The 21,808-nt window shown below is 34.7% G+C and overlaps 1 protein-coding gene across 39 annotated transcripts in view; it reads left to right on the forward strand.

Moving 5' to 3' along the window:
- KTN1 (kinectin 1) overlaps nucleotides 1–21,808 on the forward strand; it is a 104,696-nt gene that overhangs the window by 49,538 nt on the left and 33,350 nt on the right. For 32 of the 39 annotated variants that reach the window (XM_055097624.1, XM_055097614.2, XM_034937596.2 and 29 more), the window contains 18 exons: nucleotides 673–813; nucleotides 3,942–4,048; nucleotides 5,233–5,365; nucleotides 7,156–7,243; nucleotides 7,906–8,072; nucleotides 8,484–8,552; nucleotides 9,892–9,929; nucleotides 10,613–10,703; nucleotides 11,074–11,142; nucleotides 11,633–11,670; nucleotides 11,827–11,908; nucleotides 12,392–12,460; nucleotides 17,578–17,612; nucleotides 18,627–18,717; nucleotides 19,400–19,468; nucleotides 20,371–20,408; nucleotides 20,924–21,014; nucleotides 21,163–21,231. In XM_055097624.1, coding sequence (XP_054953599.1) covers nucleotides 673–813; nucleotides 3,942–4,048; nucleotides 5,233–5,365; nucleotides 7,156–7,243; nucleotides 7,906–8,072; nucleotides 8,484–8,552; nucleotides 9,892–9,929; nucleotides 10,613–10,703; nucleotides 11,074–11,142; nucleotides 11,633–11,670; nucleotides 11,827–11,908; nucleotides 12,392–12,460; nucleotides 17,578–17,612; nucleotides 18,627–18,717; nucleotides 19,400–19,468; nucleotides 20,371–20,408; nucleotides 20,924–21,014; nucleotides 21,163–21,231 — 1,485 coding nt within the window. The remainder of the gene's footprint in view (nucleotides 1–672; nucleotides 814–3,941; nucleotides 4,049–5,232; nucleotides 5,366–7,155; nucleotides 7,244–7,905; nucleotides 8,073–8,483; nucleotides 8,553–9,891; nucleotides 9,930–10,612; nucleotides 10,704–11,073; nucleotides 11,143–11,632; nucleotides 11,671–11,826; nucleotides 11,909–12,391; nucleotides 12,461–17,577; nucleotides 17,613–18,626; nucleotides 18,718–19,399; nucleotides 19,469–20,370; nucleotides 20,409–20,923; nucleotides 21,015–21,162; nucleotides 21,232–21,808) is intronic. The other 7 variants (XM_034937604.2, XM_055097632.1, XM_057299704.2 and 4 more) reach the window with 1 other exon arrangement.

A 21,808-nucleotide genomic window follows, 5' to 3' on the forward strand; every position in this document is an offset into this window, starting at 1 on the left:
GCGGGCGCCTGTAGTCTCAACTACTCGGGAGGCTGAGGCAGGAGAATGGTGTGAATCTGGGAGGCGGAGCTTGTAGTGAGCCGAGATCACGCCACTGCTCTCCAGCCTGGGCGATGGAGTGGGACTCCGTCTCAAAAAAAAAAAAAAAAAAAAAAAAGATTTGACTTAGGAAGATGATAAAACTTTGCTTTCTGAATTTGCTTTCCCTTGTTTCAAACTTTGACTCCACTATAGACATCTTATCCCTATTTTTTCCCTTAGGAAAGAGAATTATTTCCTTCTAGGCCTTTTTTCCCTGAAAGAGAACGTGTACCTGGGAATGATAGAGAATGAACTGTTGTGCTTTAAAATGTTCTTTCGTGTAATCAAGTTAGAATGTAGGATTTATTCTAGGTTCATAGTCTTTAACTCATAATAAACTAGAAAATGCATTTGAATTAAGAGTAAACAACAGTGGCAAAGTGTTTATGAAGGGAATTGGCGTGAAGAGCAGATGAGATGCAGAAGACTGTTTTTAAAAACTTTTGACCTTGCTTTTTTTAAGCAAGTACTTAATGTTTTATCATTCATGATTATTTTACTGATGTTAAATAACATCATTGTTTATCATTGTTGCAGGCTTATGATACTTATTAAATAACAAGTTTTTTAATTTCTGGGATATTCTTTTAGGAAATGATGACAGAGAAAGAAAGAAGCAATGTGGTTATAACAAGGATGAAAGATCGGATTGGAACATTAGAAAAGGAACATAATGTATTTCAAAACAAAATACATGTCAGTTATCAAGAGACTCAACAGATGCAGATGAAGGTATATTTTCATTCTTTGGAAACAAGATGAAATGGTTGCATTGACTTTATTAGCAAACTTTTAAGTGGCTAGTATGTACAAGGCCCTTTGTTGGGCCATCAACATACAGTGGCTAGTGAAGTTCATTCTGTGTCCTAAGTAAAACAACTTTTCTAGGTGGGGATGAGGTAGGGAGGCCGGATGCAGATAAATATGATGATAGAGATAAGTATTGGCGACTTTAGAGCAATGGTGATGGGAGGTAGGGAAGAAAAGGATTTGATAGGGAAGACTTTTTAGAAGTGATATGCAGACTGTGTTAAATCTTTTAAAACAATTAGGCATTATCAAGTAAGAGAGTAAAGAAATGGGCACTGAGGATAAGAGTTACTTGGTGTGATTTCTTAGTCCATCTCTGGAGGTGATAGTTCAGTGGGTATATTTTGGGACCCAGGATTGAGCTTTTTAATGAGTGCACTCCAGGTGTTACCAGTACAGATTGTCTAGAGTAACTGCTCTATGAGAAATACAGTAAGAGTTGTGGTATTTGGTAATGAGGGCTGGAATGAAGAAGGGATATTGAGAAGTAGATAGAGGCCCCATCTTAAAGGGCCTTGTATACCTGAAGACTGGGGAGCCAGTGAAGGAGTTTAAGCAACGCAGTAGTCGCTGGAATTATACTACTATTTTAAATTTTTACCTTGGTAGCCGTGGGGAAAGTGGAGCAAGGGATAGTTGGAACACTTTGCTAGAATTCAAGTCAAAGAACAAGGGCCTGAAATTAGATGTTGACAATGAGAGAATGAGTTTGAGTATACAAAGAGTTAGTTAGATAGGGCTTGGTGTTAGTGTGAAGGGGAGAGGCAATAGTGAAGAATGACTTCCAAGGTTTTGGCCTGAGTGATTTTGTCTGTTGTTGCTTCCTACCCTTTCACCTGTCTTCTGTCAGAAGGCTCAGTTTTTACAGTCTGTCTTTTGTATATATTTTCCATTTTCATGATTGTAGTTAGGACTAGACCAGTGAATTTTTTTTTCTTATTTTTGAAAAGATTGAAATATCTTTATTACTGCTAAAGAGGCTATTGAAGAATATGGCTTGAGTCTGCTTGCTTGGTGGTCATGTAATACCTTCCTTAATTTAACTTTCTTGACCAGTGACTTTTTGAAATTGTTACTTCCATCTGCTGGCTGATCCTTCAATTCGGAAGGTCTGTCATTACCTCAGATTTAATATATGTCTAAAACTCACCTATTGATCAGGTTGAGATATATATATATATATATATGTATTTTTTTCAGGCCAATCATGAGCAATGATGTTTTTAATATTTTGAGGCATTATTATCTTTATGCTTGAATCCTGTGACTTTTCTCTGCCTGGCTTAGGCTACAATTTGCTCTGAAATCTTAAAGACACTTTATTTCTATGGCCAGGTGCCGTGGCTCATGTCTGTAATCCCAGCTGAGGTGGGAGGATCACTTGAACCCAGGAATTTGAGAACAGCCTGGGCAACATAGTGGGACCCCATTCTATAAAAAAATTAAAAAGTTTGCCAGGCATGGTGGCATGCCCATGGTCCCAATTACTCAGGAGGCTGAGGTGGGAGGCTTGAGCCTGGAAGGATGAGGTTGCAGTGAGCCGTGATCACACTATTGCACTGCAGCCTGGGTGACAGGGTGAGACCCTGTCTCAAAAAACAAAAAACTCCAAACCTCTTTATTTCTAGTTACTCTTGCATTCAATTCTTAGACATGTCTTTAGTTTATTATTACATACTGGGATAATTATGGCTGATATTAATAGGTTTGTCATTTTCATTCCGTCTTGTATTTGGTACCAGATTTTTTTTTTGGTAAAATATTGCTTTGATAATATCGCTAGTCTGCTAAAAATTTTAAAATATTCTTTGCTGCTTTCAGAGTCCCAATGTTTTCCTCTGAAATGCCATTAATAGCAAAAAAGAAGTGAATGATGCTGTTTTCATGTTCTTACCCTATCCACTGCTTTTAGCATTTGTTTAACTCATTCCTTCATCTTCTCTTCCCCCAGCAATTTGAGTTAGTGAAGAACTGATTTTCCTAGCCTCAAGTGATCTTTTCTTCTTAATCCCTAATTCCTGTTAATTTGAAAATTAGGCAGATACTTGTAGCAGCATCTTTTGTTGAAGGTGAAAGGTATTTAAGTGATTCATCCTGTTTTACTTGATTACTTACAGAGGTCAGGATATAGATTCCATATGATAACTTCTGTGAAAAATAGAAACGTATACCTTCATTTCCCTTAATAAGCAACAGTTTCTTTTGCAAGAATTATTAATAAGATTATTTCATACAAAAACATGTTCTTATGAGAATATAAGAGTCAGTGTGCCTTTATCTTTAGATTCTTTAATCCAAAATTTAAAAATTAGAAGAAGAAAGTTAGAGTGGTGGTCGCCAGGGGCTGCAGGGAGAGGAATGCGAGTTATTCGTTAAAAAGTGTAGAAGGTGTTTTACACAATGAAGAGAGTTATGGAGATGAATGGTGGTCATGATTACACAGCATTATGGATATATTTAATACCAGTGAACTGTATACTTGAAAATGGTTAGAATGGTACGTTTTATGTTATATGTATTTTATAATGTAAAAACTTGGAAAAAAAATTAAGAGGTCAGAATATTTTAGCAAGCAGGTTTTTGTGTTATCTGTATGATTATGGCCCAATTTGTAACTTAATATAAAGTATACCAAACATATTTTCAGTTTTTAAACTTTGGCTTACTAAAGACTTTAAGAATATTGCTAACGTATAATTGACATAAGATCAGGACAAGCTTAATTTTGTATGAATCTATTCGGTAGGAAAGAAGTCCTAAATCATATTTAGTTCTGAAACATCATCTCTAAGCATGTTTATCTTGTATTTCAAATATGATAGCAGCTAGCATCTACTTGTATTCTTGAATGTGGTGACAGTTTGTATTTGATTTGCATTCATCACTAACAAAATATAATTCTTTTAAATTTGTTTATATTTATTTGAGAAGAATGATTCAAACTTCATTCTATTGATGCTTTTTATATTCTCATTTTAATAAAGTTTATTTTAAAAGTTAGCTTTGACAGTCTTTGTTTTCTAAGTTTTATATGTGTAAAATAATTTTAGTTTCAGCAAGTTCGTGAGCAGATGGAGGCAGAGATAGCTCACTTGAAGCAGGAAAATGGTATACTGAGAGATGCAGTCAGCAACACTACAAATCAACTGGAAAGCAAGTATGTTTCCAAATACCTTATTTTTAATTGAATGGCAGAGTATTTTCTTGAATCATCAAAATATTAATAGCGTTTGATAGTAATTGGTTAGACTTTTGTTTTTTTACATTTGTTTCTAAAATGAGTTACTTTTAAAAACAATTCTCTTTTGCTTTGTGAAGAACTTCTTCAGTTATACATATGTAAACTATGTTATATTAATGTCATACTATTATATAGTTATACAAATACATTAATATATATCATATATTACATATTTATGTAAACATGTATGTGTATATTGTATATAAACTATGTAATAAATACTAGTACCACCAATGGAATGGTCTACAAGCTTATGAGTTTATAAGTTTTAAACCATCTGTCCCCTTTCACAGTAGCTCCCAAACTTCAGTATTCTGAAGAGCACCTGGCATTCTAATTAAAAAGTGTATTCTTGAGTCCTCCCCTTAAAAGATTATGATTCACTGACTCTGAGGTAGAGCCCCAGGAGTCTACATATTAAGCCACTTTCGGGCCGGGTGTGGTGGTTCATGCCTGTAATCCTGGCACTTTGGGAGGCTGAGGCAGGCGGATCACCTGAGGTCAGGAGTTCGAGACCAGCCTGGCCAACGTGGTGAAACCCCTGTCTCTACTAAAAATACAAAAATTAGCTGGGCTTGGTGGCGCACACCTGTAATCTCAGCTACTCGGGAGACAGGAGAATCGCTTGAACCTGGGAGGCGGAGGTTGCAGTGAGCCCAGATTGCGCCACTGTACTCCAGCCTGGGCGACAGAGTCACACTCCGTCTCAAAAAAAAAAGACACTTTCCTTGTGATAGTGATTGGCTCTGAGGCCATACTTTGAGAAATAGTACCTTAGAGAGACTAGTAATACCGGTACACAGTACCCTGACTGGTTGATTTTTAATACGTTTTCAGAAGACCAGTTTGAAGGTGACACTATTTATGGTCATCCATTTTTCTTGATATTTTACAGTGATTTTAGAATTTGAATAACTCATTAGAATTATATAGGAATTATACAACTAAACTTTATTGTTAGTAGTCACTTGTGTTCTGTTTCAGTTGGGCTGTAAATGGAACTACTAGCTCAGCTCAGCAAAACTAACAAAGTATGTTTTGTTTATTTCTTATATATATTTGTAATAATGGAAGGCTCCTAATCCAGTTACTGTTTTCAGGCAGTCTGCAGAACTAAATAAACTACGCCAGGATTATGCTAGGTTGGTGAATGAGCTGACTGAGAAAACAGGAAAGCTACAGCAAGAGGAAGTCCAAAAGAAGAATGCTGAGCAAGCAGCTACTCAGTTGAAGGTGATATATTCTCACCTTTATTTGTCATTTCATGAATAATATAGGCGTATTAGTTCGTTTTCATACTGGTATGAAGAACTGCCCGAGACTGGGTAAATTTTTAAGGAAAGAGGTTTAATTGACTCACGGTTCAACATGGCTGGGGAGGCCTCAGGAAACTTACAATCATGGCAGAAGGTGAAGAAGCAGCAAAGCATCTTCTTCACGAAGCAGCAGGAAGGAGAAATGCCGACCGAGGGGGAAGACTCCCTTATAAAACCATTAGATCTTGTGAGAACTCACTATCACAAGAACAGCATGGGGGAAACCATGCCTATGATTCAGTTACCTCCACGTGGTCTCTCCCTTGACACGTGGAGATTATGGGGATTACAATTCGAGATGAGGTTTGGGTGGGGACACAATGCCTAACCATATCAGTAGGTATTTAATTTGATGACTTAAATGTGTATATAGGTTTGAAAAATATAGTTTGAAGCCTAATGGGACCTGTAGTCTAAATGCTATGTCCTGATGAAAGAAAAAGAAGCATGTGCCCTATTGAAAGAATTGAATATAGGCTTGAATTTGAAGTTAAAGACCGTTTGAAGATATGGTAAATGATGTTAGCTGATTGACAGATATAAATTGTAGAATTTTATCTTATATATGGGGGTTAGGGTCTACAGTATAGGGCAGAAATCATGTAGTTAAAAATTACCCTTAATACCACTTTATCACCCATAGCTTGGATTTTTCAGTAGGTCCAGCAGAACCTAGTTTTCTTTCAGCACTGGAATAGGTAGTTTTTCCTTTGCTTCAGCACAAGACTAAGTAGTGTTCCAGTGGCTTGCACTCCACCCATGATGTACAAAAAGTCACATACTGTATCTTTAGACGCCAGAGTGTCACTTGGTCCAGTGAGATGCTTATACTATGAAGAGATGCATGGCTTTGCTCAGGCTGACTGAGGGAGGAGCAGATTCATTTATCTCATTTTATATGCATTCTGAAGCATATGTACATTGAATAGAATGATGAGTATAATTCTCTATTCCTGCTTTTATTGAAGAGGAAATTTGTTGAAAGTATAGTTCAATTTGTGTAAGTTAAATGCTACCTCATTATAATAGATTCCTACCTAGGTCATTGATACAATTGTACTTTGATACCAGTTCCAGAGTAGGAGTTAAAAAGGCTTCAAGAGTAATTGAGTATGGAAAATAGTGTTTTTCTTAAGTCTTGTTGGGAGATTGATATAAGTATCCTTTCTTTTATTTAATATTGATCTTGCTGGTGGGTTTACTACTGGCATAGATACGGAAGTCTGTTCTCTGTGGATATGGATAAATAAATGACATTAAAGATTATAGTCATGATTGGAGTGTTGTGTTATAAAAATACCTCAAAATAAGAATTTTTAGCTACTTAGATTTAGCAATAAAGACACCATCCTGTCCTTCGGAAGCTTATCAGCTAAAGGAAGGTTAGTGGGAAACAGGTTATTGCTAAGTGGATCAGATGTATATAGTAGTAGCTATCTTGATAGAAACTCAGCACAAATATTGAGTCTGAAATAATCTCCAAACTGTAAACCCTGTAATGTTGGAGGATAGGATGGCTATGGCTAATAAATAAATGGCTTTTAGACTGTGTGTATCTGCTTGTCTTATTGAAATGTAGGAAACTAGTTGCAATAAGCAGTTTTATGATACAACAGTAAAGGTAGAGGATGCTTTTTTTCCCTCTTTTTCAAAGTAGAAATTCTGTGTTTGTGCTAATTTATCCTTTCTCCCTTTTAAAATACCAAGGTTCAACTACAAGAAGCTGAGAGAAGGTGGGAAGAAGTTCAGAGCTACATCAGGAAGAGAACAGCGGAACATGAGGCAGCACAGCAAGGTAAGGGGAAGAAGTATTCATGTAAACTTTGTATATAATTTTGGGTAAAATTTCCTCTCTCTTCCATCTGTGAAGAAAGTATAATTTGGCATTTTGGTTATAGCTCAATAAAAATAGCTTTTATGCTTTCAGAATATCTTTCTTTCTTTGACATTTGTTAGGGTTTTAAAATAAGTTACCTACTAGCTTTGCCTGAAGCATTAAAGTTGCAGGCAAAATTATAGTGCATGATAGGTTAATGGGATCCTGGCTGTGTGTGTTTCTTTTCTGTAGTTATTCTCTTTGGTTCTTTGGTTAATTCTTTTTTTTTTTTTCCCAAGAAAATACTCACTTCTTATTTTGAAGAGAAAAACAGAGCATTACCATCCCAAGTAGTTTACTTAAAACTGCCCATTTAATACATGCTAACTTTTACTCATTTACTCTTAATTTGATGGATCCATCTGGGAGATAATGGAGTACGTGTTATGTGTATTGTTTGTTTCTCTACTACTCCCTTTCTCCCATGAAACGCAAGTATAGCCTGCTACAGGAGCATGCAAGAATGGAAGCAGGAGAGATTCAAAGAAGGTTTTCTAGAGGCGAGAATGCCTACATGAAAGATGAGTATGAGTAACTAGGCAAAGAAAGAGACCTCTGTAAAATGTAATGTTTTATTACAGATTTACAGAGTAAATTTGTGGCCAAAGAAAATGAAGTACAGAGTCTGCATAGTAAGCTTACAGATACCTTGGTATCAAAACAACAGTTGGAGCAAAGACTAATGCAGTTAATGGAATCAGAGCAGAAAAGGGTGAACAAAGAAGAGTCTCTACAAATGCAGGTTCAGGTATTTTTTTCTTCTTTTTTTTTAAAAAAAAAATACAGGTGGTCAGTTATTAGATCTGTGTGTCTAGAAGAGAGACTAAAGTCTACCTTATCCTAATTCTGAAATGATGATGAATAATTATAACTTTGTCTTTTGAGCACTTGTCACAATATGGTGTGTTTGAAGGTGTGCTCACCCACAGTCTTAGGCTCTTTGTGTTAGATTAGGAATAGCACAAACATATCTTTAACTTCTGTCTTATAAGCTAACTCAGATTGTCTAATCATTGTTTAAAATAATGCCTTTTGGAATCTAAGAATGCCTTAAAAAAAAAAGAAAAGATAAACAAATGTACCTATAATACGTTGTGTTCATATACATGGGGTTATTTATTAGCATGCTTTTTCTCTTTTTGGTTGCTATTTATGAAAGGATATTTTGGAGCAGAATGAGGCTTTGAAAGCTCAAATTCAGCAGTTCCATTCCCAGATAGCAGCCCAGGTAATGATGCTTTCTTATTGCTTATGATTAATAACTTGCAGCCATTTAAACACTCACCTGAATGTCTGTTGAGTGCCAAATACTGGATTAATAGCTGGGAGACTAGTCAATGAATCAACAAATGATGATCCTGAGTGCTAAACACTTGCTAATTATGTACGGTGCTGAGGGAAAACACTAAGAAAGAAATCCATACCAACTAATTGGATGAGGGGAAGGTTAGAGAGCTTTTATTATACAAAAATGTCCCCAATCCTGTCACAAAACAAGGAGAGAGAATTGGCCAAATCCTATCTAGAATAGTGGCTTATGTATTACAGATGTTCATTAAATATCAGCTAGCTCTGGAAAATCCTAATATATCAGCAGGGGGAACAATATGGTAACCATAGATCACAGATTATATTTGCAAAATGATCAATTGAAAATTTGTACCTCAGTTTAGTGACTCAGCCTTCCAAAGTTTTCAAGTGATAGTGTAAGACCTGTTATTCTTTGATGTGACATACACGTCTTTATAAATAATATAAAGAAAATCAAATAAAAACAAGTATTGTGAATTTTGAGCTTCAGTTTTTCAACTTGAAAATTCTGAGAGTTATTTGTAGCAAAAAGTATTGGCTCAGAAGTCTGACATTTCTGTATAAAAAGTGGTTTTTAACATTAAAATTTTGTTTTTAAGGTTCAGAGAAGTTCAGACTCCCAAAGCTTTGACCATATAAATATATTTTTCCTAGTTGCTTTATCTGTAGAAATTATAGTCTAAAGTAATTGAGGAAGAATTAATGCAGGAAAGGGTGCTGGTGTGGATGTGTATGTATATGTGAATTACCAACTCAGATTGAATTGTGATCTTTAGTTATCAGCTGAGAAGTGGCTCTAAAAAATTTATCAGGAGTTAAATACATAGAGAATGCTGTAAGAATCTTTTAAATAGTAAACATGAACATGGGTATTACTAAACTATATTAGTCATGGAATGGATAATTTTATTATTAAAAGTTGTTACTAAGGAGAAGAAACACAGGATGACAAATGGCCTTTCTGGCTGTTTTTCCTACTCATTTGTTGCTTGTCAATTATTTAGTTTCCAGGCCTGTCAACTTGTTTTATTCTAAATGTCTTGTGATATGTAATTCGTGACTACTGGCTGTTGGTGATCAAACTTGCTTTCAGAATGATAGTTACTCTTTATTGAACACTTACCATGGGCCAGCTACTTTCATAACAATTTATATACATTAACTTCTCTTAAAATTTAAAGCTCTGTTACGATTATTGTATAGCTATAAAGCTTTCTCTTAAATACTTTTATGTTGACACTATTTTTCTTTCTTAGACCTCCGCTTCAGTTCTAGCAGAAGAATTACATAAAGTGTAAGCCTACCTTTTCACACTCTTATAATTGTGTAGTCACCACTAACTGATACTTGTTAGATGCGACACTTATGATTAACTTTATACCTCTGACCTGTTCAGAAAATACTCTGAACTAGATTTGGAGCAACTTTTGCTTTTTTTTTTTTTCCTTTTTCCCATTAGTGAGTTGGGTCCCTAAACATTATATATTCTGCTTTTATTTATGTTTTTATTATAACAAGAGTTGGGGAGACTTTCATTTGAGTGTTAGCAATTATGTGGAAGAGGTAATTGTTTAGAAAGTAGTGGAAGGAAATTAGTTTTTGTGTCTTATAAGTAGTTGTAGTTCTTCTGTGTCCAGCTCTGTGGTAGTATACCCAAAACAAAGTTATATGCTTTTTTTGTGCCGTATAATTTTGCATAGACACTGATCACTTGAGTTCGGAAGATCTGAAATCTGGTTTTGACATAGCTAGCTTTAACAAATTAACCTCTTTTATCTCGAGTTTTAAAACAGGGTTATGTATTTTAAGGAGTTATAGTAATGTGTATGACAGTTGTTAGTAAACTGAAAGGGGCTATAGAAATGGAAGGTATATGAGAACTACTGAAGTAAGGATGATGCTTTTTAAGGCTTTAAATCCTTTTGATTTGTGACTTCTGAATGTTTATTGAATGTACAAATGTCTTTCCTTCTAAAGGATTGCAGAAAAGGATAAGCAGATAAAACAGACTGAAGATTCTTTAGCAAGTGAACGTGATCATTTAACAAGTAAAGAAGAGGAACTTAAGGTATAGTAATTTGTATAAATGGCTACAATATTTTACAGAACTGAAATTTAAATTACTTTGATCCACATAATCAGTGAGGGTATATGAAGAATGGAAAATAGTCTAGAATTCATTTGAAATAACTGTTTTTCTAAACTACAAAATTCTCTAGCTCTCTACGAGGAAAAATTCAAAGGGCTTCTCTCATGTGATATAATTTACAATAATTTGATAGGAATATGCTAAATAACAGGAATTGGTGGTTTCTCTTGATTATTTGGGAAATTTTGTAAGTTGAGACATTTGCTTAACTCTTTTGTAGAAAAGATGCTTTACAAACTTTAAAATCAATTGTATTAAGTATTTTAAATGCTGTTTTTCCTTGTTCTAGGATATACAGAATATGAATTTCTTATTAAAAGCTGAAGTGCAGAAATTACAGGCCCTGGCAAATGAGCAGGTAGATCTTTATTGCTTTTGAACATTGATCTCAGAATTTCAATTTGCGTATTCTTATTTTCATTGATATTGTGAGCCCCAATTTGATTGTGTAAGTAAAAAATATAATGGTTTCTTATCTTTGGCTGCATGATTTGATGTTACTGTTTTTATGTTGAAATAAATATTTGATCCAGTGAATTAATCACTTCAAGATATCACAGGAGGCAGTTAAAATTATCTTACTATGCTGGTTTGTTTGAGTCTTTTATTTGAGCCATTTAATTCAAAAAGGATATACCTTTTTGTTAGTGTGTATGAAGAATGGAAAATAGTCTAGAATAAAAGAAGTAAAAAATATCGAACAGCAAAACATGTTACAGAAATATATAGTATTGCTGTAACTTCAAATATATGGAAATACAGCTTTTTAATATGTAAAAATTAGTGAAAAAAATAGTTTTGAGCACTTCCTGTGAAGTGATATCATTTTCTTCTCATTCCACACACAGGCTGCTGCTGCACATGAATTGGAGAAGATGCAACAAAGGTGACTAAAGTATTGTACATCTAGTCGTTCATACATTTATGTTTAATTATAATTGTTGCAGAAAATATTGCTGCTTCTAACTGATAGTTGTGCCCATAATTCCTGTAGATTTTCTGAATGTATGAAGTATTTTAATTTTTTTTTTCACCCTCATAGTGTTTATGTTAAAGATGATAAAATAAGATTGCTGGAAGAGCAACTACAACATGAAATTTCAAACAAAATGGAAGAATTTAAGGTGTGTGATTAAGCTTGTACACTCAGGTTTCTTAGAACAACCTTGTATACTTTTCAGTTGAGTGATTCCAGAAATACTACATTTTGTATGAAGTCACTCTGAAACAATGTTTCTGTAGTTTATTAGGGGACTTATGCAAACCATGAATTTTATCATAGACTTTCCCCCTAGATTATCTGTTCTTTTAGTAGAGCTTGGAGATTTATTTTTGGCCCCCAATCTTTTCTCAGCTGATAGTTTCTATTTGGGACTGCCTTATTTGTCTCCACTGTTGCTGTAGTTCTAGTTTCTGGTCATGGCCAACCAAGTGCTAGGGTGCATCTCTGTGTCCAGTGAAATTTGAATTATGTCAGTGTATAATTCACCTGTCACTTTGAGGACTGAAAGCTGAGATAAAGGTTTGATTGTTCAAAAACCCATTCAAACGATTGCTTTATTACCTTTTTTCTTAATAAAACAGTAAATTGAGACTCTTTCTTCCAGATTCTAAATGACCAAAACAAAGCATTAAAATCAGAAGTTCAGAAGCTACAGACTCTTGTTTCTGAACAGGTAAGGCTTTTCCTAAATTACAAAGTAGAAATACTTGATATATAACAAGATCTGGTTCTTCTTATTTAGGTACCAAATTACTAATTGAGAAATTTTGCTTAAGCTTAGATATGGCTGTTATTGCCTTTCTATTCATCCTGTATCTAAATTCAGGAAATTCTTTCTCCCTGAGGTGAAGCTAATGCCAATCTGCTCAAAAGCACATTCCAGAAAAATAAAAATGTGTAATAGGATGCATAAAAATAGTTTAAGCCATTTTGATACATTTGACTTTCAGAATAAATGTCCTGCCTTAGACTTGGAGCCTCAGCTTTTTCTTTTAGGGAGTATGGTGTCTTTAAAGGTTGAAACTTACTACCAGCACTTAAAAGCAGTGTGATGTTGATCAAATAGCTTAACCTTTGTGACACCTCTCATTCCAAGCCTTTCACGTGGAGATTATATTATATTTACACCATAAAGTTGTTAGATTTGAAAGGAGAAGCTTATGTATGGTGCCTAGCCTAGTGCTTTGTTTATGACAGGTATCTAAACCTTAATTCTTTTCCCTTAGAGTATTTATTTTATCCATCTCATCTCCATCCCCTGCCACCATCACTATTCATTTTATATTTATAGCAAGGCATCAAAACTATATCAGCTTTGAATAAGCATGGTTCCATAAATTAGAGCCCAGTGTTAATCTGTTCTCTGCCTATTCCTCAGTGCTGCCTTCGTACTCTTCTTCTACGCAGCTCTTACAATTACAACAAACTCTTGATGACACATTAGAATAGGAGGTTTGCGTTTGTTCCTAATATTAAGTTTTTGAATTGTACTTTTATTGGAAGCCGAAATGTAAAGCCATTGCAAATGATAGCACTTCTTTAGCAAATGCATGCGTTCTTTCATTCATTTTAAAATTCACATTTATGCAGATATTGAGCTGGTGTAAGTAGCTGTGCCTCTGGAAGTATTTTGTTAACTTGTCAAGAAATAATCCATTTATTCTACCTCCCCGTATGATATTAAGTGCATTATTACATAGTCTTACTACTTACTTTGTATTTGCTTTACCCTTGTAAACTAAAGGTAATAGAGGAGACAGTGCTGAAGGGATGATATTTAGTTTAAATGGCATTTAAGGCTTATTCTTTTTTTTTTTTTTTTTTTTTTCTTCTTGAGACAGAGTCTTCCTCTGTTGCCCAGGCTGAAGTTCAGTAGCACTATCTTGGCTCACTGTATCCTCCGCCTCCCAGGTTAAAGCCATTCTCGTGCCTCAGTCTCCTGAGTAGCTGGGACTACAGGCATATGTCACCATGCTCCGCTGATTTTTGTATTTTTAGCAGAGACAGGGTTTTGCAATATTAGCCAGGCTGGTCTTGAACTCCTGGCCTTAAGTGACTGCCTGCCTCGGCCTCCCAAAGTGCTGGGATTACAGATGTGAGCCACTGTGCCCAGCTAAGGCTTATTTTTGTCTTATTTCCTTTTCTGGTATAGCTTACAAAAAAGATATGATATCAATTATAAGATTTCTCTCCCCCCACCCTCCCTTACCATCTCTGAAATAAGAATGTATCTTGTAGTCTCTGGTTACAGTTTAGTTGTTTAGTTGGCAACGTTTTTAATTTTTACTGTTAAATAGCAGTGGTGAGATATAACATTGGTGACTTGGATTAGATAAAATGTAATAGATTTTTGTGTGTGTGTTCTTACTTGGAAAAGCAGAGTATAGTTTCTGTGTGTTAGTTACCAGAGATTTTTGAAATGCTGATAACCAGTGTATGAAGTTTTAACCTTTAAAATTAACTTCATGGAGGTAAAACAAATGCTTAGAAACTTCTGAAACTGTCCTAGAATTCTTATATTCTAGTAGTATCCAGGTGCTGGCAACTCTTATTTAAACAGAAAACTTTTGTTCTTTGCTAAAAATGGTATTTTCCATCATTAGATAAAAGTAAAACCACCAGCCTTAAATTTTTCTTTTCCTTTAAAATCATATAATACCTTGAGAAATGCCATTGTCATACCTTATGTAAAATTCCCAATCATATTTATGAAAGTTAATATTATTGCTATCTTATTAAGTCAGCCTTTTATTATAATGTTTCTACGTACTTTTAGATGTTCTGTTAAAGTGACAACTTTTAGTATGAGATGTGCTTTTGTTACGAAGAATAATTAATTCACAGGATAAAATTTTATAGCCACATTTTTTGATTTATTTAAAAGAATTATTTGATAAGGGGAAACTCATTTTGTGATACTAATTTAAGATCTGTTGGGTAATTCTTAGAATTGTTCTTCTGACTCTGAAAGCTTTTTATTAATAGTCTAGAAAGCATATGACTGAGGTTTTGGTTATAGTTGAGACTTCTTTCATCTTGGCAGACAAAGAACCATTTTTGTGGCTTTTCCTCTAGTCGTTTTTATTGTTGCTGCTAGTGAAAGAAGAGAAAAGATTGGTATAATCTTAATTTCTGTCATTTCCACTTTTCTTTAACCCCTTTCTATCCCACAGTCAGAATTCCAAGTGACAGTTGAGAGATTGAACAGTTTAGTTATGTAAAAATTTCAGTCCTTTTACCCCATGGATTTTTATTCTGGAGGAAAAGATTGAGCGTATGAAAGCAGAAACCAATAATGGTGCCAAGTTGTTGTTTCTTCAGGTGTAGGAAGCAGAAAGACAACAGGTACCAAGTAAGTTAACCTGTTGATACCCTAAAGGAGGGAAGGCTGCATTTGGATTTAGGCTTGCAGATGGTCAGATAATGCAAATAAATCATTTACTAATATTTCATTTACTCAGAATAAGACTTTTTTTGTTTTTTGCTGTGGGAGAGCACATTTTGACTTTTAGTGAAGGAGCAACGTGACTTATTCTTATTCCAGTAGATTTTTAAGATTCAGTGATCAAGATTATTAAGTGAAAACTATAAGAAGTTTCTTCTTTTTGCCCTACTGCCTTGTTAAATTGTATTGCAGAATATATTGTATATGGTTTAGTTTTGGAAATCATCTAGGGGAGGAAACAGTAGGATTGGATTAAACCAATAAAGTATGAAGTAAAGTAAAAATGTTGGAGATGCAAACTAAGCTGGGTCAGGTTTATGCAATAGAGTATTTGATGAGCTGCAGACCAAGAATACTTTCTAAACTGGAACTTCATTAAAAAAAATTCATCAAATACTTATTTACTAGTTGAGTATATGCTAGTTACTTACCTACATGCTGAGGTTACAGAGATGAATGAGACTTGATTCTTGCCCTCCTAATATGGAGATAGATCTGTTAAACAGAAAGTTATGGTGAATGAAGTTTCTGAACTCTGTACAGGTTTAGAGGAAGAGATGAGATAATGCATTCTATTAATATTTGAAGGAGGTGGGGAGGTAACACAGGGAACAACTAAACCTGATTTTGAAAAATGAGCTTGAATTTGCCAAAGAGCTAAGAGACAGTCCAGGCTGAGGGAATACAATGTTCAAAGACATGACAGTGTGGCAAGATTGGCATATTCAGAGTATTGGTATATTGCAGAAGTACAAAATACAGGAAGGATGTAAGGAGTAGAGAAAGATTTGCTAAGACCTAATTATGAAGGGCTTTGTATGTTGTGTCAGGACCATGAACCTGATGCAGCATGTGGGTAAGCCACTAAAGAGTGTTGCAAGGATAAATGAGCATTTAGCCTAACATTTTAGAAAGAATACTCTGGTAGGTAGGAGTAACTAAAGGTACAATACAGTAAATGGTTAAGGTGCAGGTAACTTAGACTTAATAGTGTTATGTCTTTTTGTGAGATGGCATTCATTGAAAATAAAGATGGACAAAAACCATCTTCATGAATGATTTAAAGGCTTAATGCATGATTTGTTTTTCATAGTATAAACCTGATTTAATGTACTTTTGACAACTCCTATTTCCCTTCTCATGTTTGGATTATTTTTTCCCATTGGGAAGTTTTTTCCTGTGCCTCCTACAAAACAATTCTTATGAACTAGAAGCAGAGAGAAGAATTAGGGTATTATGATATTTGAGATGAGTAAGCTGAGGGCCAAAACTTAGGCATTAAAGAGAAGGGTTTAATTTCATAAATATGTACAGAGTGGAATTTTAGGACTTGGATAGGGCAATGGAAAAATTAATATCATTTGTAAAAAATGATTGTAATAAGATTGGGAAAAACAAAAAAATGGGAAAAAAAGTAAAAAACTAGCAAGATTGGGAAAGGGGTGCACAGAAGAGAATGTTCTAGGAGAAAGACCCTAAATCTTTTTGGTCAGGCTGCTTGGCTGTCTGAAGATAAGGGAAGATAAGGGAATACTGAGGGAGAAATCCCACTTTGGACATAAGATAAATTTTAACATTGGGGACTTGTGTGTGTACCAGAGGATGCCAGGAGAAGTTTCAAAGGGGACTCATCTTACATGTCATGTTCTAATGCTTTATAAATAGAATGTATTCCTGTTGCTTTTGCAATTTACAATCAGTTTTAAAACATTTTATATCTTGATCTGGTTGGTAGTTACATAATATCTATCTACCAAAATTCACTGAGCTGTGAACAGGATTTATGCACTTGTTTATATAAATGTTACACCTTAGTATAGAAAAAAAAAAATCAATTAAAAGAGCCCCTGTTTGCCTTTCTTTCTTTCTTCCTTTTTTTCCTTTCTTTCCTTCCTTTCCTTTCCTTTCCTTTCCTTTCCTTTCCTTTCCTTTCCTTCTCTCTTTCTCTTTCCTTCTCTTTTCTTCTTTTCTTTCTTTTTTTTTGGGCTTGCGAGGTCTTAGAGTCTGGATTCTTTGTATTTGAAGAATTGAATTAATGTAAAGGAAGTGAGGCAGATTGTCTTAAGGTTATCTTTTCTAGTGATTAAGATTTTTTTCATAAGATACTAATTCATTTTGCCAGCCCATTTTACACTACTACTTTTTCTGTGTCTCTTGTGTAGATGTATCTCTTTGTTTTGTGTTTTCTGAATTTTTTAATTATCAAGTCTTCAGATAAGTTATTGTCCTAAATTTTGTATCTATTTAATAACCCTAAACAATTTTCACAAAATTACATTTCTCATCTGGTTTTACTTCATGCAAATTTGGTAAAGTTAAACTTTTTTTGGTGATTTTTATTTTAGCCTAATAAGGATGTTGTGGAACAAATGGAAAAATGGTAAGAGTTTAGTTTTCTTTTTATATTTTGATGAGTTACTTCTACCAAATTAACTACATTAATTAGAGTTTTAAAATTCTCTTTAAACTTTGTAATGGAAGAAATGTAGTATGCTGTTGATTTGGGATTACATTACCGTTTGTGGGTTTCACGTGTGGCAGTAATTTTACTTGTTGAGGCTAGCATATAAGCATGAATTACTTGAGTACATTTTACTTGTAAAGAGGAAGTATCCTCAGACCATGATCAAAGATCCCTAGAAGCCTTTCTAGAATTAAAAGTTTGTAAGAAATGATGGACAAAAGAGTTGATCCATTTAAAATGATTAGAAATAATATCATTAACTGGCTGGGCATGGTGGCTCACACCTGTAATCCCAGCACTTTGGGAGGCTGAGGTGGGTGGATCACCTGAGGTCAGGGGTTTGAAACCAGCCTGGCCAACATGGCAAACCCTGTCTGTACCAAATGTACAAAATTAGCCAGGCATGGTGGTGCATGCCTGTAATCCCAGCTACTTGGGAGGCTGAGGCAGGAGAATCGCTTGAACCTGGGAGGCAGAGGTTGCAGTGAGCCAAAATCATGCCATTGCACTCCAGCCTGGGCGACAAGAGTGAAACTCTGCCTCAAAAAAAAAAAAAAAAAAAAAAAAAGAGCCGGGTGTGGTGGCTCATGCCGGTAATCCCCAGCACTTTGGGAGGCCAAGGCGGGTGGATCATGAGGTCAGGAGATCGAGACCATCCTGGCTAACATGGTGAAACCCTATCTCTACTAAAAATATAAAAAATTAGCCAGGCGTGGTGGTGGGCGCCTGTAGTCCCAGCTACTCGGGAGGCTGAGGCAGGAGAATGGCATGAACCCGGGAGGCGGAGCTTGCAGTGAGCTGAGATTGTACCACTGCACTCCAGCCTGGGCGACAGAGTGAGACTCTGTCTCAAAAAATAATAATAATTATAATAATAATGTCATTAACTGAAAAATAGTTAATACATGTGTTACAAACTTATAATTTCAGCATTCAAGAAAAAGATGAGAAGTTAAAGACTGTGGAAGAATTACTTGAAACTGGACTTATTCAGGTGGCAACTAAAGAAGAGGAGCTGAATGTAAAGCATTTTGTAGTTTTGTTTTCCTTGTGATTATTCAGTGACATAAAAGGATTTCTCTGTAATTTGTGTAAGGTTTTTCCCATAGATCTTAAACTTAATAGTACCTCTCACATTTATAAATTTATATAATGCTTTTTTAAAGTTTTTTTAGAAGTTAAAAATGCATAACATTGACTGCCTTAATGAGGTAGATACTATTGTTATAGTTTGTCAGTTTCCCCACTTGCACCAAAATTATAACCAAATGATAACTAGCAGACTTAATTCATGAAATAGTACTGGAGGCCAGAGAAGAGATTGCCATTCTATTTTATGGTTGTCATTAGTTTTACCTAACTTGATTGGGAAAAGGTTGCTGAAAGAAGTAAGTTAAAAGATGTATTTGAATTTAGGGAGAGGAGTAGCTTAACTAACAAGTTGTATACTGTATATTTTTGAGGTTGTCCAGATATGAGTGGAAATATATGTGGGTGTAATTGAATTAAAAATTTGTTTGGATAGCTATAGAAGTTACAGAATTATAGACATTACAGAATTATAGACATGGAAAAAAGTGAGAGTTTTGGGCCTTCCAGAGTAGAAAAGAAGCAGCTAAAGAAATGAGAAACTAATGTATTTTGAAGCTAGCTATATTTTTCAGAGAGTAAAAGCATGTTTTGCTTATGTGTCTTTGAAAAAGGCAATAAGAACAGAAAATTCATCTCTGACAAAAGAAGTTCAAGACTTAAAAGCTAAGCAAAATGATCAGGTAATGTAAATTTTTACAACTGTTCTTTGTCTCTGTGTTTTTTGTTTGTTTGTTTTTAAATTAAAAGAAACGGGGTCTTGCTCTTTTGCCCAGGCTGGAGTGCAGTGGTACAATCATAACTCACCGTAACCTCGAACTCCTGGGCTCAACCAATAACTCCTCCCTCAGTCTTCTAAGTAGCTAGGACTATAGGCTCATGCCACAATGCTCGGCTTTTATTTTATTTTTTTGTAGAGATAGGGTCTCGACATGTTGTCCAGACTGGTCACAAACTCCTGGCCTCAAGTGGTCCTCCCACCTTAGCTTCCTAAATTGCTGGAATTATAGGCATGAGGCACTGTGCCCAGCCCATTCTCTTTTAAACAGTGGGCAAACTGTTGCATAAAAACAGGTCTGTTGTTTCTCTTCCTCCAGGTTGGAATATGTCAATTATAGTTTTAATTTATGAATGATAATCAGTAATAGAGGCTGCAATTTAATACTGATTGTATGCCAGGTACTGTGACAAATGCTCCAGATAGGGTGCCATTGCCTCTTACTAGAGTGATAAAAAGGTTCTAAGTATACAAATATAAAGTAAGACTCTAGTAAAAGAGGCCGCCTGAAATTAGGCAGTTTCTTAGTTTTGTTTTCTCTATGGTTGGAATTATTGATTAAATAATTTTAACATTTATCTAATGATTTTTTCTTTTGGCATATTTATAAGTGACCTTAAAGCTACCTATGTTCAAAATGCTATTTGTTGTCATTATTATGACATTAAAAAAGTCTCGAAAGAATGCCTGGGCTTTTCCCATTTGGATTTTGATTGTATTGGAAAATCTAAGGATAATGTGCATTTCTATTTCTGACCCATTTCTATTTTGAACAAATTACTAAGTAGGATACTTTCCTATTTCCAGGTTTCTTTTGCCTCTCTAGTTGAAGAACTTAAGAAAGTGTAAGTGATAACATTATTATAAACTGGTTTTTCTTCTTTGGTCCATTTTTTGTGTGTGTGTGCTTAGAAATCTAGTTTTATTGTGCAGTTGGGACAGCTGATGTGTGTTTAACTTTCACTCTACAATTTTTCTTAATGGAATAAGACAACTTAGCTGTGCTTTCCCAAATTCAGTATAATTAAAAAAAAAAAAACAAAAAAAAAACTATTTCCAGAGGATGGGAGTCAGTATAGTTGAATGGAACTTGATTCTTCTCTGTATTCCTCAGGGTACAAATCTTATATTTCTGATGTACTTCTGAAGCACTTAACTGACTTCTTGTGTGCATAGGCTTCAGCTGTCTGTTAGGAGGAGCTTTATGTTCACCCTGGCCATTCTACAAAGACATGTTGCTATTTTATTTAAAATGGGAAAGGGTTGATTTGGAGAGCCATTTCATTATTTGGTGCTATTTTTATATCTTGGTGGGTCTTGGTGATTTCTAATCAAATTATACTGCATTTCTTTATTGAAGGATCCATGAGAAAGATGGAAAGATCAAGTCTGTAGAAGAGCTTCTGGAGGCAGAACTTCTCAAAGTTGCTAACAAGGAGAAAACTGTTCAGGTATTGGGAGACAGAGAACTGTGTTTTATGTTTTTGTTTATCAACTTTAGTTAATATCATTTAATTTCGTGTGTTTGTCTGTGCATTGCATTTTATGTCAATTTCTGTGTTTCCATTGTCCAATCTTGTCTGTTTTGTCATTGTCAAGGATTTGAAACAGGAAATAAAGGCTCTAAAAGAAGAAATAGGAAATGTCCAGCTTGAAAAGGCTCAACAGGTAAAAATCCCAGAGCCATAGCATGACAGATTTATTAGTTGTGTTATTTATGAGCTATTTGATTTTTTTTCTTGTTACTCAGAAAAAACTTAGTAGTATGCTGTAGGTATATTGGGTTATGTGCTTTTCATTTTATTTTTTGCCTGATTTGAGAAAGTATTCTTGATATTTTAATCTGTATGTCTTAAAAATTTTAACTGTTAATGGTTATTTTCTAGAACATTTTTTGTGTTAATGTTTCATTTTAGTTTGCCAATTACAAATGAAACACGAAACAGTTTGGCAATTTTTTAAATCCCCCTGCCCCCTTTTAAAAGAAAACTGCATGGACCAAAATGTTATTTGAATATACATTGCTCTATCTCTGCCTTAGAACAAAGTACAAGTTTCATTGGGATTTCAGACATAGATGTGATTATTGGAAATTGATGAGTTTTGCTGATTTTAATCTGATAAGGCTTTCTTGAAAAAATAGATTTCATTGAAGAGATGATTCATTCATCTCATAGATTCATTCAGCAATATTTATTGTCAAAACAGTACTTGTCAAAGCACTGTACTTGTGATTGGTGGATCA

Source organism: Pan paniscus, chromosome 15 (assembly GCF_029289425.2).
Source record: "Pan paniscus chromosome 15, NHGRI_mPanPan1-v2.0_pri, whole genome shotgun sequence".
NCBI classification, from domain to species: domain Eukaryota; kingdom Metazoa; phylum Chordata; class Mammalia; order Primates; family Hominidae; genus Pan; species Pan paniscus.